This window comes from Manis javanica, chromosome 1 (genome assembly GCF_040802235.1).
Source record: "Manis javanica isolate MJ-LG chromosome 1, MJ_LKY, whole genome shotgun sequence".
In the NCBI taxonomy this organism is placed as follows: domain Eukaryota; kingdom Metazoa; phylum Chordata; class Mammalia; order Pholidota; family Manidae; genus Manis; species Manis javanica.
This window is the reverse complement of record NC_133156.1, coordinates 592864-612527: the sequence shown is the minus strand read 5'-3', so window position 1 is coordinate 612527 and position 19664 is coordinate 592864. Positions and strand designations below refer to the sequence as shown.

The 19664-nt window shown below is 40.3% G+C and overlaps 1 protein-coding gene and 1 pseudogene across 4 annotated transcripts in view; both read right to left on the bottom strand.

Annotated features, from left to right (window-relative positions):
* Positions 1–4990: 4990 nt before the first annotated feature.
* Positions 4991–19664, bottom strand: part of LOC140844063 (transmembrane and coiled-coil domain-containing protein 5A-like) — a 45791-nt gene continuing 31117 nt past the window's right edge. For 3 of the 4 annotated variants that reach the window (XM_073215308.1, XM_073215323.1, XM_073215279.1), the window contains 6 exons: positions 16971–17027; positions 16461–16520; positions 15982–16046; positions 14815–14872; positions 12948–12988; positions 4991–9569 (listed from right to left, as the gene is read on the bottom strand). In XM_073215308.1, coding sequence (XP_073071409.1) covers positions 9371–9569; positions 12948–12988; positions 14815–14872; positions 15982–16046; positions 16461–16520; positions 16971–17027 — 480 coding nt within the window. In that variant the 3' untranslated portion in view covers positions 4991–9370. The remainder of the gene's footprint in view (positions 9570–12947; positions 12989–14814; positions 14873–15981; positions 16047–16460; positions 16521–16970; positions 17028–19664) is intronic. The other variant, XM_073215349.1, reaches the window with a different exon arrangement.
* LOC140844794 (small nucleolar RNA U13) lies at positions 12459–12554 on the bottom strand (annotated as a pseudogene).

Below are 19664 nucleotides of genomic sequence, written 5' to 3'. Positions count from 1 at the left end.
CTTCCACTATACCTGAAGATAGGTCAAAGGGATGTGGGCAATGTCTCCTACAGAGGAGGACAGTGAGGACAAGGCTGAGTTCCCTGCCGAACCCTTCTTTACCCTCCCAGACAGGCCTGCTCCGTTCTTCTCCAGGCACCCCTCCCATGAAGCAGCCATGGACCACAGCCGCTAGAGGGCAGACACGCCTGAAAAGTGCCAGGCCAATGACGAACTTCATCCTGCCCATTTCCCCCTTGGTCTTCCTCAGACAGGGGCTCAGAGGCTTTCTGCATATGCAGAATAAATGGTCACACCATTTACATTTCCACAGCTTTTCACAATTTATAAATCCCTTCTAAATTCCCATTTCATTTCATCCTTGGTACACCCTCATTGAGTAGTGTGTTTTATTGTCTTCATTTTGCATAAACACTTGGAGAGTTATGGGACAAATGTCTGATTTCACCATCAATACTTATCTAGATGGCAGAGACTTGCTAGAGCCCTGGAAGGTACTGATGCCTCAGGGCAGATCGGTGTGATGGGATAAACAGTCCAAAGCACAGAGTGTGGGCACTTACAGGGAGCAGCCCTGTCTTGTTCAGTCCTGAGTCCCTCATAAACAAGTGCTCAAGAAATATTAACGTAACTGATTTAAGAAAAGAGCCTCAAGAACCTATTGTGTCAAGTTCACCACCTTCAAAATTTTACACACCGGGCGACTTGGCATTACTATCCCATTTCAAAAGCAAGCTGGCTGAAGCCAAGAGAGACTCACATTAAGCCGTAAATTTTATCAGTGAACAAAGTGGGACTTGGATGTGTTTACTTTCAGAACCCTTTTCACTGTGCCTCATGATAATCACTAGATCCCAAACCCTCAAAAAGCCAAAGTCGGAAGAGCCACAACCTGACAATCCGATTCTAGGAGATTAAGTCCAGGCTCTGTCACTGACAGGCGGAGGTGTCTGTGGTGTGTCCTGCCCTCTCAGTGTAATCAGGGTTAGACAAGGCCGCTCACCTCACCTGCTTGCAGAGCTGTAGCAGAATTTGGTCACAACAAGGCATTGCAAGAGCACCCTGAAGGCTTACTGTGAAAGGAAGGTTGAGAAGAACGGATTCTGAGTTGTTAGGATGACGCACTGCAGAGTAGCTGGTAGGAACTTCTTCCACGTTATAGTGATGGTATCTGAACTACGATAATGGCAACCACAGGCTGGAAATCTCACTGGATAAAACAATACAGGAGGAGAGTCTCATAAAGAACTAACTGCACTTAATTCTTCAACCAGATTCCAATCTTTTTCACTCCAGTATCTGTGAGAAGATTCTTCAGCCGTACTTCCTAGCCGGTCCTCTGCCCGGCCAGCTTATTTTCTCTTGGGAAACCTGGTTGCTGCTGCTTCAGTTGATGCTCCTTTTGGACTGTTTCATTCTCAACACTGGCCTCCCTGACATGCTGTCTTGTGAATGCCATTAGCGCCATAGTCTTCAGCCCTGGCATCAAATCCTCCTCACCCCCACTTCTATTCCAGCCCCCAGAACCCCATGCTGTATGGAACCTTGGTCCCATTTTTCAGTAAATGAGCTCGCATATATGGGAGCCATTTTCATAGCATCAATTCAGTATCATTCAACAAATGTTGATCCAATTTTCTTTTAACAGGTATGTATTGTACACATTCTGTGTGCAAGAGTTGTGTTGGGTACATGTGAGGACCCAATGAGAATTTAAATAAGTATCATATACTCACAAAGTTTAACAATCTATTGGAAACAGGTAAAGATTAGGGCAAGATAACCCGAATAAATAATGAAAGATTAATTTTCATTGTAAGTAGAGAATGCTATAGGTCCTCCTCTGAAGGAGGATGAGATTATATACAAATTAGAAGGATCAGGGAAATCTTTGTAAAGGGCTTGGCATTTAATAAGCATTAAAAGGGATCAAAGGGTGTTTCAAGAGAGGAAATGTCATCCTCAAGAACATATGCACAGAAAGTAAGTCTAGATTTGTGTACTGGCCCAGTGTGGCTGAAGAATGGGAAATGGGACTCTGGACAGGACGTAGGGGGCCATCCACGTGGCTTCTGGAAACACAGGCAGGGGATAAATGAAATTGACCCTTCTCAAATCAAGGGTACACTATGTTCTGACACATCAAGTATTGAGTAATACTTGAACCATAAAATTTCTCCTGGGCGAGCTTGTGCTGGTTGGGGCTCCTTGGTCCTGTGAGAGTCACTTCCTTAACGTGTGCCTGGAACTTCTCTTCACGTTGCCCACCAGTTCATTAACCTCTCCCATGCTCCAACTCACCATAAAACTTCTACCTTTTCTTCTAAATCTTGACTCATTTCCTGGAAGAGGGTTAGTAATTTCACCTTTAATAACAAAATAGATCACCCCAGACTGTCCCTCAGAGATCACCTTCTACTCTCCCAGAGCCTCCAGACCTCCCATCTTCCACCCCGCCAGACATTTTATTCATTCTTTGTATAGAAGTGTGATTGCTGAAAATTGATTTGGTCCATTTCCCTCCACCGTTCTGACGGACAGGTCTGCATACTGTGGTTTTCCAAGTGGCAGGGCTCACTAGCACCGTGGGGCTAGAAACAGAGCTCAGGAACAGCTCCAAGGCCCAGCCAGGTGCTCTCAGTGCATGAAAGATCCTTTTTATGGTTAAAACCTAACATGCAGGTAGAACTCTAAACCTCAGTTCACAAACACTTTGGAGAAATCACCCAGGAGTGATCTGAACTGTGGTACCTGATGATGGATCCACTCGGTGGTGGTTTGCCATTAATTCCCTTGCTCTTGTCAAATGACAAGACTTTGGGTGATGTGAGAATTGCTACTTGCTTAGGGACTTGTTTTTACAGGGACTGAAGATAAGTTAGTAAGACATTTACAAATGGCTTTCTCAAGGTTGCTGGTGCATCCAGAATTCCTGGAGTAAGGACAGGAATGCTGAACAGATGTGGCCCCTCTGTCTGTACGCCTGTTTCCATAAGGTATTGTGAACTTGTCCATAATAGCCAGGAAACCTTGCTGAGTAAAAGCTCAGCTAATTTGCAAAAAAAAACTTCCATTGATTTAAAACTCAGAATTCTTTTCAAAGACTCAGAACTAAGATGTACTTTTAGGTCATGTGTAGAGGGAGAAAAAACTTTCCCAGAATAAATAACTTTGACCAGCATATTTTCCCCTTCTTTCCATCTCTGTGAATTATTTTCCCTAATTTTACATTTCTTCCTCCCATGTAATTGATTAGTCTGATGATTAGCTTAATGTCTCAGAATTAATTAAAAGATAATTTGACTTTGGTGCTAAAAGTAATAGAAGAATGAAGAGAGGTAGTAAACATTCTGAAAATATGTAGTGGGGAGGCACTCTTTTGCTCTGGATGCATGTATTTTACCATTTCTGAAAAATCAGATTACTAAAAAGGTATAACCTAAATATGGCCATAGAAGTATGGTGACAACATAGAGACTAGGGGGTTTGAGAAATATGTAGGAAGGCTTATTTACATTCTTTTTCCTGTACTTAACCATAAAAATTAAACTGCCTACACATTAAGTGGGCATTTTATTTTATTTTCACCATATATTCCTTTGCTTCTCAGGTGGTTTGCCTTTGTACAGTCTGTGGTCAGGCCAAGCATTAGCCATTGTTGAGTATGGGTTTCCACACACACATATGCCAGAGCCATTTCTTATCTCTACAGTCGTGTGTCCATAAATGCCAATTGGATGCGTGAGAAGGAAGGATTTCATCATTCCCAGTTTGGCTTAAGTATGGTCTCATGAAGAGCTTGAAGCCAGACACGTGATGCCTGCCTGTCCTCAAGCCACCAGGACTCAGGAAGATCAGATCTGTGAAACATTTCCAGTGCACGATGTTTGTTTAAACTGTCCAGGGATTAGCATATACCTTGCTCAGTTTCTTCTCGAGGATATCTAAACTCTAGGCTTTGCACCCTGTATTTTTCCTAAACAACTCAGTCATCGTGGTAAAGCAAACACACTCGGCTGGGCGTTCCTGTGCTTAGGCTTGTTTTGTCCTTGCACCCCAGCCCACAAGACAGCAGGCCAAGAACTACCAAACTCTGACCTTTAGAAGCCTAGTATTTGGCTCTGAAGCAAAGACTCTTGTGTACTGGATAATTGTGAGCATCCTGCAACTTCCCACACAGCTTCACACCACCACCAAGCAGAGGTCTGTGCCTGTCCCCCCGGTGTCCTCTGCAACACCGCCCCTCGTTCTGTGCTCGGGACTCTCGATATCATGCTGTCCGCCACCTCTAGAACTTACCCCACCAGTCATCATTTCCCTTTCCTTCCTTCTATTTTCAGTCTTTTTAGTTTTTCCTTTCCCCTTCTGATAAATGTTTCCACAATCTTAAAAATCTCCTTGCATCTAGATAATTGTAATAAATGTAAATGGAGTACAGTGCTTTATAAATTGGAAAATTTGGTCAGAGCAGATGGGATTAAAAACCACCAAGAATTCCATTCTGAGTCTAAGAAACATATCTCACATATGAAAATAAAGAGGTTGAAAATAAAAAGATTTTAAAAAGTACTCTTTTCAAACCCCAAGCAGAAGAGAGTGAACATCAGATAAAACTTTAAAACAAGAAATATTACTAGAGATAAAAAGAAGTTTCATAATAATAAAAATTTCAATTTACCAGGAAGATATAAAAAACTCTAAATGTGTATACGCTTCAATATATGATTCTAAGTTTGTATCTTTTTTTTTTATTTTGGTGACAATTACATGAAGAACATTATGTTTACTAGGCTCCCTCCTTCACCAAGTCCCCCCCACATACCCCTTCACAGTCACTGTCCATCTCCATAGTGAGATGCTGTAAAATCACTACTTGTCTTCTCTGTGTTGCACATCCCTCCCCGTGCCCCCCACACACACTATACATGCTAATCTTAGTGCCCTCTCTCTTTTTCCCCGCCCTTATCCCTCCCTTCCCACCCATCCTCCCCAGTCCCTTTTTTCCCTGTGGTAACTGTTAGTCCATTCTTGGGTTCTGTGATTCTGCTGCTGTATTGTTCCTTCAGTTTTCCTTTGTTGTTCTACTCCACACATGAGTGAAATCATTTGGTACTTGTCTTTCTCTGCCTGGCTTATTTCACTGAGCATAATACCCTGTAGCTCCATCCATGTTGTTGCGAATGATAGGATCTGTTTTTTGCTTATGGCTGAGTAACATTCCATTGTGTATATGTACCACATCTTCTTTATCCATTCATCTACTGATGGACATTTAGGTTACTTCCATATCTGGCTATTGTAAATAGTGCAACGATAAACAAAGGGGTGCATCTGTCTTTTTCAAACTGGAGTGATGCATTCTTAGGGTAAATTCCTAGAAGTGGAATTGCTGGGTCAAATGGTATTTCTATTTTGAGCATTCTGAGGAACCTCCATACTGCTTTCCACAATGGTTGAACAAATTTACATTCCCACCAGCAGTGTAGGAGGGTTCCCCTTTCTCCACAACCTCGCCAACATTTGTTGTTTGTCTTTTCGATGCTGGTGATCCTTACTGGTGTGAGGTGATATCTCATTGTGGTTTTAATTTGCATTTCTCTTATGACTAGCAATGTGGAGCATCTTATCATGTGTCCATTGGCTATCTGAATTTCTTCTTTGGAGAACTGTCTGTTCAGCTCCTCTGCCCATTTTTTAATTGGATTATTTGCTTTTTGTTTGTTGAGATGTGTGAGCTCTTTATATATTTTGGATGTCAATCCTTTGTCAGATCTCATTTATGAATATATTCTCCCATACTGTAGGGTACCTTTTTGCTCTATTGATGGTGTCCTTTGCTGTACAGAAGCTTTTCAGCTTGATTTAGTCCCACTTGTTCATTTTTGCTTTTGTTTCCCTTGCCCAGGGAGGTATGTTCATGAAGAAGTAGCTCGTGTTTATGTTGAAGAGATTTATACCTATGTTTTTTTCTAAGAGTTCTCTGGTTTTATGACTTACATTCAGGTCTTTGATCCATTTCAAATTTACTTTTGTCTATGGGGTTAGACAGTGATCCAGTTTCATTCTCTTACATGTAGCTGGCCAGTTTTGCCAGCACCATCTGTTGAAGAGACTGTCCTTTCCCCATTGTATGTCCATGGCTCCTTTATTGTATATTAATTGACCATGTATGTTTGGGTTATTGTCATCTCTATTCTGTTCCACTGGTCTGTGGCTCTGTTCTTGTGCCAGTACCAAATTGTCTTGATTCCTGTGGCTTTGTAGTAGAGCTTGAAGTTGGGGAGCTAGATCCCCCCCCCCCCTTGATTCTTCTCAGGATTGCTTTGGCTATTGGGGTCTTTGGTGTTTCCACATGAAATTTTGAACTATTTGTTCCAGTTCGTTGAAGAATGTTGTTTGTAATTTGATAGGGATTGCATTAAATCTGTATATAGCTTTTGGCAGGATGGCCATTTTGATGATATTAATTCTTCCTAACCAAGAGCATGGGATGAGTTTCCATTGGTTAGTGTCCTCTTCAATTTCTCTTAAGAGTGTCGTATAGTTTTCAGGGTATAGGTCTTTCACTTCCTTGGTTAGGTTTATTCCTAGGTATTTTATTTTTTTTTTGATGCTATTGTGAATGGAATTGTTTTCCTGATTCCTCTTTCTATTAGTTTATTGTTAGAGTATAGGAAAGCTACAGATTTCTGTGTGTTAATTTTTTATCTTGCAACTTCGCTGAATTCCGATATTAGTTCTAATAGTTTTGCAGTGGCGTCTTTAGGGTTTTTTGTGTACAATATCATGTCATCTGCAAATAGTGACAGTTTGACTTCTTCTTTACCAATCTGGATTCCTTGCATTTGTTTGTTTTGTCTGATAGCTGTGGCTTAGACCTCCAGTACTATGTTCAATTAGCAGGGAGGTGAGTGGGCATCCCTGTCTTGTTCCCGATCTCGGAGGAAAAGCTTTCAGCCTCTCGCTGTTCAGTATGATGGTAGGTGTGGGTTTATCATTTATGGCCTTTATTATGTTGAGGTACTTGCCCTCTATGCCAATTTTGTTCAGAGTTTTTATCATGACTGGATGTTGAATTTAATCGAATGCTTTTTCAGCATCTATGGAGATGATCATGTGGTTTTGTCTTTCTTTTTGTTTATGTGGTGGATGATGTTGATGGATTTTCGAATGTTGTACCATCCTTGCATCACTGGGGTGACTCCCACTTGGTCACGGTGTATGATCCTCTTGATGTATTTTTTAATTCGGTTTGCTAATATTTTGTTGAGTTTTTTTGCATCTACATTCATCAGGGATATTGGTCTGCAGTTTTCTTTTTTGGTGGGGTCTTTGCCTGGTTTTGCTATTAGGGTGATGTTGGCTTGATGGAATGAGTTTGGGAGTATTCCCTCCACTTCTGTTTTTTGGAAAACTTTAAGGACAATGGGTATTATGTCTTCTGTGTATGTCTGATAAAATTCTGAGGTAAATCCATCTGGCCCGGGGGTTTTGTTCTTGGGTAGTTTTTTGATTACCGATTCAATTTTGTTGCTGGTAATTGGTCTGTTTAGATTTTCTGTTTCTTTCTGGGTCAGTCTTGGGAGGTTGTATTTTTCTAGGAAGTTGTCCATTTCTCCTAGGTTTTCCAGCTTGTTAGCATATAGATTTTCATGGTATTCTCTAATATTTCTTTGTATTTCTGTGGGGTCTGTCGTGATTTTTACTTTCTTGTTTCTGATTCTGTTGATGTGTGTTGTCTCTCTTTTTCTCTTAATAAGTCTGGCTAGAGGCTTATCTATTTTGTTTATTTTCTCGAAAAACCAGCTCTTGGTTTCATTGATTTTCTTCTGAACTTTGTTTATTTCTTCTCTGATCTTTTATTATGTCCCTCCGTCTGGTGACCTTAGGCCTCATTTGTTCTTCTTTTTCCAGTTTTGATAATTGTGACATTAGACTATTCATTTGGGATTGTTCTTCCTTCTTAAGTATGCCTGGATTGCTATATACTTTCCTCTTAAGACTGCTTTCGCTGCATCCCACAGAAGTTGGGGCTCTGTCACTTAGCTACAGCAGAGCAAACATGGTGATGAATAATGAAATATGCATGAAAGGAAATTTTTTTTTAAGTTTTCTTAAGTGACTCTGAAATTACAATGTGTGAAAATACTTTTACTTTCATGATTCTAAGTCTCAAATTCATGAGTGCAGAGGAGTGGATTTCTTGCTCAGCTCTGTCATGTGTCAGGACAATGGTAAATGGGAGCTGGCCATACCTTATCCTCCCCTTGTGCCAAGAACAAAGTCTGGTTTAGGGAAACACCTATTAAGGCTGCACATACTGGGCAGAAAGTGCCAGATGCCACTGCCACCCAGTGTGGGAATAAGCCACGCATGCAATGCTGTTCCTTGAGATGGTGGGGGGGTGTTTCCATTTAGGGTGCCAGGTGAAAACTCCATGACTTGTATTGTCAGACGATGCATATTTGCACATTACTCTAGTAATTGCCAGGAGAAGAGGATTTTGTTTTCTCTGAGGCCTGGGGTTAAGAAAGAGTTTACTCATTCTAGGCAATTTACCAGATTAAGAAAGTTGCTTAATTTTTTTTCCATTTGGTTACTTCTGTTCGTAATATTTATCTGTGGTACAAGATGCCTATAAGCCTTTCATTAAAGGATGACTTTGGTGACACATGATCAGCTGATTATGGGACAGGGATAGGCATTTGACCTCGGCCAATACAGATTCTTTGGTATTTCCTGCTGTAGCTATTGGAAAAGACTGATTGTACTGAAGTTGCTAATCGGGTAGTATAAGATTTAAGTTATTTTCAGAATATTGCCACTTAAAGGAGCAATGCCCATTCAGAGAAATGGAGAGAGATGAAGCCCTGAGGACACTGGTGAAACTTCTGGATTCATCCATGCCTGAAACCTCAGATTTTTAGTTCCATAAGGCAACATATTTTTTTTAATTTTGCTGTAATTTGTATGTTAGCTTAAGTTAAGGTCACTGGCAGCTATAGAGTTCTAATTATCAGTAAAGAGCCATCTGCATTGCAGAGATCCGGTGTCTTACATTTTTAAGTTTATCTAGGAGTAATGATGGTCTCTAACTTTGCTTAGCATCTATGGCATTATTCTGAAAATGGTCTACTTTGTTTACTATTTCATACTATTTAGCTTATCCTATAGCTGCTGAAATCTATTGACAGAGCTGTTTACTGGGCAAGGTCGATCTTGGAAACACAACATGGGAGGAAAGGTAATCAGTAGGCAAACCTCAAGGGAAAAACTGGAGAAAACATCTTCCCTCTACAAGTTCCACCATCTCCTAGTGTACACAGTCAGGTACCACTTGCCTTCTTTTCCCAAGGATGCTTTTTGGAGATTAGTGGGGCAACAAGTCCTCAGTCCGAAGTGTGAGAGATGCAGAGAGGAAGCTTCTTAGCCTCCACAAGGTGCTCCTGTTCAGTATCTTGGGTAGTATGTCGATTAGGAGGTCTGGATTTATAACGCTTATGTGGAAAAGCAAGTAGCCCAGCAGTGTGATGAAAAATAGGGTGATGAAAAAGAGAACCTGAAAAATCCTGAGAAGAGAAAGCCAAGAAACTTTTAGCCAGATGTTGGAAAACCAGGAACAAAATAGTAAGTCATACCTCAGTGCACACCTGGTTCCTTCTTGGTACTCAAATGTCTCCCACTAAATCTTGTCTCCGTTCCCAGCAACCCCTTGTAAATGTGGTCCTTCCCTTGTGCAGGCTTGCTAGTTACTGTCTTCCATTGCTGTGTTTTATTTTCTTTTAGTATTTATCATTATCTGAAATTATCTTGTGACTTAGTCACACCAATTTATACCCCACTAGCAGAGTATGCATTTCTATGGATCTACACCCTCTCCAACACTTACCGTCAGATTTTTAAAGTTTCACTAATGAAATGATTGTAAAGTAATACCTCATTATGGTCTTGATTTGTATTTCCCAGATGAACAGTGATGCTGAATATCTGTGCATAGGTTTATTGGTCTGATGGGTTCCTTTTGCCCATTTATCTGCTAGGTTGTTTGATCTTTTCTTACTAAATGGTAAAAGTTCTTTCTGTGTTCTTGATATGAATCCTTTTCCATGTGTACTTTTAATAACTTCCCTCTACTTTCTAACTTTCACTTGCTCTAAGTGTTGAAGAGCAAAAGTTAATAATTTTCAATAAAGTCTAGTTTATCAACCTTTCCTTTAATTAGAACTAATCCTTTCATGTCATGCTAGAAATCCATGCCCTATACCAAGGCCTGAAAGATACTTCTATCTTCATTGAGGGTTTGTAGCATTTTAAAAATATGTTCACAAATTCTTTGATACTCCTCTCATTATGAGATTTCCCTTCATTGGGATGTGGACTGGACTTAACGGCTCATTTCTAAAGAATACAGTATTGTGGAGGTGCCAGTGTATGACTTCCCAGACTAGGTGCTGAAGACACAGCAGCTTCTTCCTTACTCTCAAGAGAACACCTTCTGTCATATTGGGAGGATACCCAACCAGCCCTGTGGAGATGTGCATGTGCTGAGGAACTGAGACCTCTTGCCAAAATCCAGCAAAAAAGCTAGTGTGAAAATAGATCCTCTAGCCCCAGCCAAGCCTTCTAATGACTGTAACTTTGGCCAACATCTTGTCTGTAGCCTCATACCAGACCTTGAGCTGGAACTACCAGGCTAAATGACTCAAAGATTCCTGACTCATAGAAACTATGGGATGATAAATGTTTATTATTTGAAACTAGGAAGTTTTGGGGTAATTTGTTGAGTGGTAGTAGATAACTCATGCTGCAATCTAAAGATCCCCTTTGTTTCGTTTTGTGGACATTGAAGGCTTTAACACATTGGGCCTGCTTTTTATATATGCTCAATGTTAGTGATCTGATATCATTTTTTGTCTTATTTGGGTAATGTTTTTCCTACCATATTTTTCAACAATTCTTCCTTTCCCCTAAGACATATAATTAGTGTTACATATCAAAGGTCTAAATGTGCACTGTTTCTAAGCTCTTTTTTTGTTCTGTTTCATTGTTCAGTTTTCCTAGTCTGGTCCCAATAGCACACTATCATAATTATTACAGCTTCATAGTATTCCCCATCTCTTGCTTTTCTTTAAAATTTCGAGGTTATGTCTGACCCTTTACTCCTCCAAATATAGTATATTTTAGAATCATTTCATTCAATTCCATGAAAAATCTTTTGGGGAGTTTGATTGGAATTTAATTGACTATTTATCAACTGGAGACAACTGATGTATTTCTGATATTAAGGCTTCCTATCCATGATCATGGTATTTTTCTTCTTTCATTCATGATACTTTTAATATTTCTTAATACATTTCTCTAAATTTCCCTATAAATGATGAATTTTTTTTCCCTTGCTGTTTTACTATGATTTGTATGGGCAAACCGCCACTGTTTCCTTCCTACATTAACCTTATCCAGCTGTTCTGGGCTGCCTGCAGCTCCAGGACAAATTCATTACCACCTGCCCTCACTGGTCACAGAGAACCCCTTCCCCACCAGTTCTCTGAAGTCTTTCTCTAGAGTTGATCTTAGAGCCAGGATCCAGGATCCATTCTGGTGAAGTATCTTAGAATTAGAATCAGAGGCCCTTTACAAACCTCCTTCCTCCTTCCTGCAAATCTCCTTGAAGCTGGATACAATATTCATAAGGAGGTTCTGGGTGACATTCCCAGGGAAAATCTTAGGAATAACCAACTTTTTAATCTCTTGAGTTAACAACCAGCATACCAGTGCCCCACAGAGTGGTCGAGTAAAACAAGAGGGAAGGTATTTGTAGTTTCCTGAACTAAACTTGTACATTCTCCTCCAGATCACCAACTCTCATTAAGGCAGACAGTCCTTGGGAGTCCATATGGGCAATTCCATGCTTGGCACGGGTGTTAAAAGTATAGGTGAAGGCAGTCCCTAGGAGTTCTAGGAAGAATTCTACTAGGTGTTCCAGGAACACTGTATGTGGGGATATCAAAATATGTAGTACTTCATTTACCTTGTATGAAGGGACATCCCCCTTAAGCCAATATTCTAGACATTTGGAAATTACCTTTAAACACCAATAATTTTATGTTAATCATTTTGATGGAACTCTTTCTAAATCATATTTTATACCACTTTGAATCTGTTTCTGTGTGCCTTCTTAAACAGATTATATTGAACATAATTTGACCTTTACTTGAAAATACAAGGCTACATGAATACAAATTTTTGCTGTCCCGGTGATTCCTTCAGAACTAATATGCACTCAGTTGTTTGAATGTTGAGTTCTTACTCAGGTTAACAAATATTTTTGAGCAATTATGATGTGCTGGATACTGTTAGGTGCTTTATCTCTTTCACAATCATTTCCTCTTTTATCTGTTATTAGGCAGCAGTATACTTGCATTTAGAAGTTCTCTCCCTATGTATGTATATATTTTTCATGTCGGGGGTAAAGAGCTGACATTGTAACAAGGTTTGAGGGAGGCGTGTCTCATACAATAGTGTGAAAACCCAATCACTATGCTTATGAACCCCATTTCTAATCTACTGACTCTACTGGGGATCCACATACATCAAATTATTTCAGACTGTTAAGGGAAGAGGGAGTAAATATGAGATTTGCCACATCTCTTTTAGGTGATAAGATTCCCGTTTCTGATTACTTACTGGGCTGTTGGGTGCTAATACTGGAAAATGAGATTAGTAATTGCCTTTCGGCAAGAAGTCATAGCATTTAAACTGAGACATGTGGTCACTGATGACACTAGTTTGTTGACTCTGTGTGTGTGTGTGAGAGAGAGAGTGAGAGTGTGTGTGTGTGTGTGTGTGTGTGTGTGTGTGTGTGTGTGTATAAAAGGTTCTCCTTGTCGTCTGCAGGATGGCTAGTAGATCTCCCAGTTTTCAAGAAGTCCTCAAAGATATTTACTTGCCTTTTACAGAGCCATATTCCCTTCTTTTGGAGAGACTTGTCCTGGGAGAAGAAGAAAGGCAATTGATAAATAAGCAATTTTTTGAAGCTGTCATCTCTGTCAAGTAATATTCAGTGAGCTATTAGTTATATGTTATGTTTAGATACCATACAAATTTTTTTCATAAGCATAAACATGAAAATTTCAAAGCCCATGCATATACATATATATGCATATATGTGTGTGTGCAGTATTTATATATACATATGCATATATATATGTGTGTGTGTATATATATATATATACACAGTTACATATTTATATATGATTTTGTATCACCTTCTTATATACTGATAGGAGTAGAGGAAGGCATAGAAACGTAAAGTATGTTGCCCAAGGTTATACAGCTAGTTAGTGGCAGGGCCAGGCGGGACCTCTGCGAATCCACATTCTGGGCTCTCATAACTCTTCGCTTAACCTTCAGCTCAGCCAGAAACCCTTAGAGGAATGAACAAGCTATGGAAACCACACAAATACATTCTGAGGTAAGTTTTAGAAGTATAAAAATGCAAAGATGAAAATACATCCTGAATTTCTGTGGCATTTCTTTTACAAAATATTTTCTTTGTTATTTCATTTTCCTTTTAACTTCCTTGGGAGATAAAAAGAGGAATTAAGATTTTAAAATTGTGTAAATAAGGCTCATAGAACTGGAATCATGAGAAACTTTGTTTTACAAATTTGGTTCTATAACTTGAGCCAGATGAGGTGAAGTGCCCTCTAATCAGTGCCCAGGGAGCGTCTCTGTAAAGACGGCTCAAACTCAGGGCACGGGACCATCATGGGACTCTCATAATCTTGATGAAGACACTCTGTTTTTCCTCTGATGTGTAGTCAGATGAACACTTTGATGAACCATTGGGGATAGATGACGGGACATGTCAGAAAGTATGCTGAGCCTCATCCTAGAGAGAGGGAGTCCATTTAATTTCAGGGTCCAGTTAATATTTTTTTGCTGAGTGGAATATGCAAGAGAGGGGCCAGAATAACTTGCTCAGGACAATCGGAGTCATGGTCACTGTGGGCATGTCTGACATATACCCAAACATCTGGATGACCCCAGGAACAATGGTGTATTATTGATGTTTGCTTTTTAGGAAAAGAAGACTTTTTTTTTTGGTGAGATTATCAAGATCATATATTTCATGCCAATAAATTTCTGGGGAATGTCAACCTTGCCTCTTAAACCAATATTCATTACAAAAATAAAGTTAAATAAAAGTTTATCTTTTAGCCCTGTGAACTTGCTGCCACAAAATGCCAAACAGGGAAAGAGCCGTGATGCTCTGCACCCAATTCTATGTCCTTCTGACCTTTGCATATGTGCTGGTGACATCACGATGTTAAACATGAATGGATTTGGAGCTGTGTCATAAAGAAGTGATGACTTCTTATGTTAACTCATGGGGCGACTGTGATCAGATAGTGACAGATAACCCTGGTGCTGTGTGTTTTGAAAGATTCGGGAACATGTCGGGATCATATGGAAAGAGTTCTGTGATTGCATTAGGAGGGCGGTGTGGTGTATGTGTCATATATTAGCCTCTTCTCTGTAGAGCATAGCCGCAGTTAATGTTCCATCTTACTTGCATTCTGAACCTTCTTAGGTCTTAGACTAGTTTCTACGAAGACATGCCTCATATTTACTTGGCTGTAAGAGAGGGAAGACAGTTGTCTTCTTTGTTTCAGGTTGGAATGCTTTGAAATTATATCTAGTACTGTTCTTGGAAAATGCACATGGGAAGCTTTGTGTATGTTTCCTGGCTTATAGTGTTTTGGAAACTCTGACAGGCAGTGGCCCTCAGAGGACACAGGGTGGAAGGCTCACCTTATTATTTTGACTGTTATGTTCTTTTCTTGCCGAGTTCATGCTCAAGACTTTTGATCTAGGGGGAAGTGAACCAAGATAGGGATTGAATAAAGTTCACTCAAATATTCATACTACATAGTGATTATTTAAAAAGTTTCATATTCTAAAGCTGTGCTGTCCACTATGGAAGCCAGTGGCTGCATGTAGCTATAAACAATAAGTTAATAAAAATAAAAATAAATCATTTCCTCAGTCACACTAACCATGTTTCAGGTACTCAGTAGGTGGCCCTTGGCTCCTTATTGGATGGCACAAAGTTTTATTGGGCAGCTCTGTTGTAGAAACTCATCTTAGCAGTGAAGCCATACTTAATGTTCAAGAAGGCTCTCGGGAAACTTGAAGGTATCCTTCAGAATTCCAAGTCCTGGTACCCTGTGGCCCTCCCAGGCCACAATGCATACCAAGGCTATTTAGAGGCGGTATGAAGTTTGGTTCTGTTTACCTTGATCCCAAGATCCAAAATATTTAATAAATGTAAGTACTTCTTGAGTAAGTTAAGATTTAACTTCTAAAAAGGGGCCAAGAAATGGGAGTGAGATTTTTTACTTTGTTTTCTCACCATGTCAGGTCTAGACAAACTCAGAAAGGAGGGGCAGGGGCTTTTGTCTTACCATGTCTAACCTTTAATGGTCCTAGTTTAGTAGTTAATATAGTGTACAGTTTGGGTTTGGTAATATGATAGCCTTTGTGTATCTAGAGGTTAGTTTCATGCCTATCTTATATGGCTGAGCCTCTATGTTTTTGGGAAAATGAAGGGTGGTATTAGTTTAAAGGGCTTTTCTGTGAAAGTAAGAATGTACTACTCATCAGAGTGCCTGACTACCAGCCCTTTTAAAATCAGATGTTCCTGCCCTTAATATAAACCTGAATAATTGAAAATGTGATAAAAGCATGAAGGGAGATGTGTTTCTGTGGTTTTTTAAGAAGGATGGAAGGAGGACCTGCATTTTAAAGTTGGTGCGGTTTAGTGGGAGCCAAGCAATCACTAACAGAAGGGAGAGAGATGTGGGGTTCGGGCTCACTCAGTCCCGAGTAGGAACTGGTCAGAGGAATGTTTGCTCTGACCCAGGCTGAGATGGAGTTACCACTAAAACCAAGAAGTTCCTTTTTTTTCCCAAAACTCACACTTCTCTCTCAAGGAGCCGCGTCTCTACCTCTTCTTCAATGTTCTTTGAAGTTTCCTGGTACTTCTTCCAAGAGAAATAAAAGAAACCACAGTTACTAATTAGAAGCCTTATACTTTTTCTAATCATAAGAAGCATGTATTATTACGTGGTAACATGAATGCTTGGTCTCCTTTTCCAGCCCCGACACCCACCACCACTCCTGATCACTTGCTGCACTTCCTACCTTCCCAGGCAGGTCCCTGGGTAATTGGTGTCATGAAAGGAAAAGTGCTCGTTATGAATTTAAGAGCACAGAGGTCAGGAGACCAGGGCTGTAACAGAATGATATTGGTGCCGGGTTGTCAGGGACCCAAAGACCCTTTGTCATGCCACTTTGAAGAGTTAATATTGTTCTAGAAAGTGTTCTTTGAAAAGCCTGGTTTCATATTATCCTGTACCTTACAAACCCTTCTCTGTCCCATTACCAAGAAACTGTACCTTAATGCAGAAGACCTGATCTTTGCAGAGCTGGGCCACCAAAGCATAGTCTTCCATTACCTGGCAAACCAAAATTCAGTCTTAAATTTCTTTCAGGAAATTTCTCTAAGAACCCGAGTATACTTGCTTCCTCCTAAATCCCAGACCCTAAATGTAGTTTTCTAATTGTCCTAAATATGTTTTTGCTGTATGTATGAACTCATTTATTTTCTGATGCTAGATAAGCTTTATTTTGCAGGGAAGTTTATTTTGGGACAGTTGAGAGAATAGATACTAATTTGTTGAAGATACAGATATGGAACATATCCTATAAAAATTATTGAAGAGAAGGAAACCTTGGAGACTGCATTTACCTTCCTTTCCTTCATCCCCTCCTCAACCCGATAATGGTTCTGCATCTGGAACCTTATTATATGTAAGTCAATCATTTGCAGAATGCATTGTGTCCTCTAACTGAACATCAACTTTTCCTTCCTCTGGGGGAAGAAATACTGAAATTACTACCATCACCTTAGCCAGTTCCTTCTCTCGGTCAGCACAGGAAGCTTCCAGCTCTTGTAACTTAACCTATAGAAAGGGAAGGAGATGGGTAACTCAAGGTGCAAGCAGGCTTCCATTCTGAAATGCTGTCTCAAAGGTCATCTTACAGGTGGCTGAAGAGCATCAGGTATGATATCAGATGTCTTTTTAATGGAGGAGAGTCAAACCATGCAGCATCCTTAAGGTGAACCTACCTTTCTACACTCCCAAGGCCTTAGCATTCATGAGGGCTCCACTCATGCTTAAACTACAATTCTTAGCTTCCTTCCTTGTTAGCCATTCCTCTTAGGAAAAACATCAATCTTGAAAAACCTCAGTCGTCCTTTTCCTTTTATATACTTACCGCTCACTCCTTTTTTGCTCCCCGTAGTCCTTCCTTCTTTTCCTCCCTTGTTTGATGGAAGCCTATTCTATATTGGTCACTGTGTTGGAGTGATGGGCAGAGGGCCATGAGAGCAGAAAGTCTACAGTGGTGAACAGGATTGACAGGCAGAGTCTCTGCCTCACAGAGCTGCATTATAGTTGGGGACATTAACACATAAGTCAACATGACAATGATAAATGCTATGAAAGAAATACAGAGAAATGTAGTGCTAGCGGTGGCATGAGAGCGATCATGGGTGAAGTCCTGTCTGATGGGATGATGCTGGGTTGAAATCCAAATGGTAAATAGTAGCCAAATGGAGATCTGGAAGAAATATGGCCCATGCAGGGTTGCAGCAAGAGCCAAGAGTGTGAAAGAGCACATATGTAGTGTATGTGGAAGTTATGTGGCTGGAGCGTGGGGAAACACCTGGGAAGGAGGAGATGAGGTGGGGAAAGGTTGACATGGATGAGATTATGTGGAAGGCCTTGTAGCTTCTAGAGTTTGGTTCTTTATTTTAATTGCAGTGAGAATCCAGGTGTGAACTCGAAGTAGTAAGGACATAATTTGATTTGTGTTTTTAAAGAATAAGTCTTTTCTATGTGTGAAAAGTAGATTACGGGTAAGAGCAGAAGCAGGAAGACTAAGAGGCTAATTTGGCATCCAGGCAAGGGCTTATGGTGTCTTGCAGAGGGTAATAGTAGCAGAGGAATAGATGTGCTCGGGGCATATTCCCTAGTTAGAGCAGACAAGCCTAAGTTTTTCCTTCCTTCCACTTTTAGCTCTACTGTTCCCACTTTGATCTAGGTACCATTGTTTCACATCTGAAGACTTCTAACAGTTCCTTTCCTCTTCAGTCAATTATATCCAGGGCCAGAGAGCCAAATGTGCTAAGGGCTGTATTTTCAGGACGGTGGTCTGAGACACAAAGAGGCGCAGCAGGCCTACCATTAAACTGATGAGCTGATTTCCAAGATGTAAGAACAACAGAAGGAAGAGATGCTATGGATTTTATAGAATTAGAGAAATCACTTGAGAAATCTACAACACATGTAGGCAAATGGGTGTAATTTAAAGGGTCAGTGATGCTTTAGAGTTCTTTGGAGGTGGGCTAATAGCTTCCAGGAAAATAATGGCCATTGTTCTGACAATGCCTGGAACTACCTATAGTCTTTCGGCTCAGCTGAGGTGACACAGAATTACCAGACTTAAAGCCTCACCATGGTCTCTGGAGGGCTACTGTCAAGAAAACTTGTTTTGAGCAGAAGGAAGCAAATTCAGTTATTTGGCAAGGCTAGTCAAGGGCCTTCCTAAGCCTTTCTAGCCTGAGCCTCAAGTTTATCCTGAAGCACACGCAGGCTCCACATTTCTTCCTTTCCAGATACATTTCCTGGACAGGCGTGGCCAAGGAAGCTGTTTTAGTGGCTTTGGACTTCCTGTTTTTGTGTGTGTGTGTGGCCATCAGTACTAATTTGGCTGACACGAAATAGGGAAGTAATTCTCTATTTTTCGCTTTCTATTTCTATTTTCAGTGTGTCCATCTCTGCATCATGGCCCACAGACATAGTATGGGCGAAAGTGTGAGCTTCAGACGCTAAAGAGAAATAAGGCAAGGGAAAGATGGAATTCTACAGAAAGTATCAAGTAAGTATTGTACCTGCTTTCTGAATAAAAAAATAAGTCCACCAGTTTTCATCTTTGATCTCAGGGATTGTGCTTGTGCCCAGGTTTTTATCTTTGGAACACAATTAGAGAAATGCTAAGCAATGTATGCTACACTCAGCAGGTAGAGGTCACTAAATATTTGAGTGGTAAATTGAATGAACCTTTTCTGGATGGGGGTCAGTGATAGAGTGTGTAAATTACCTAGCACACAGTAGATTGACAAACCCTAGGTCTGCTCTATGAATCCATACATTTGCCTCAGCTAGACTTTTAAATAATCATGTTAAATAGGTGACGTTTTAAGGTTTTACTCTTAAAAATATACCATTTCATTCAGTTTTCAAACTGAGGCTGAAAGGGGCTGATTAAATTACCCAACTTCATATAGCTCACTAAGTGCTGGGACCAGGATATAAACCAGGGACTTAAGTGTTATATATGCATTGTGCAGTTGTGTTCTGCTCTTCCTGAAGGGAGAGAAACAAAATGTATGGCTTCAGAGTGAAATTCCATGCCAAGGGCAGAAAAGAATTCAGTACTCAGTAGCCTAGGCTTAAGTCTGACATGGGCTAAAACTACAAAGAATTTATCCCAGTTTTGATAGTTGTTTCCACGTAAAAGCTTGCTTCCTGCTC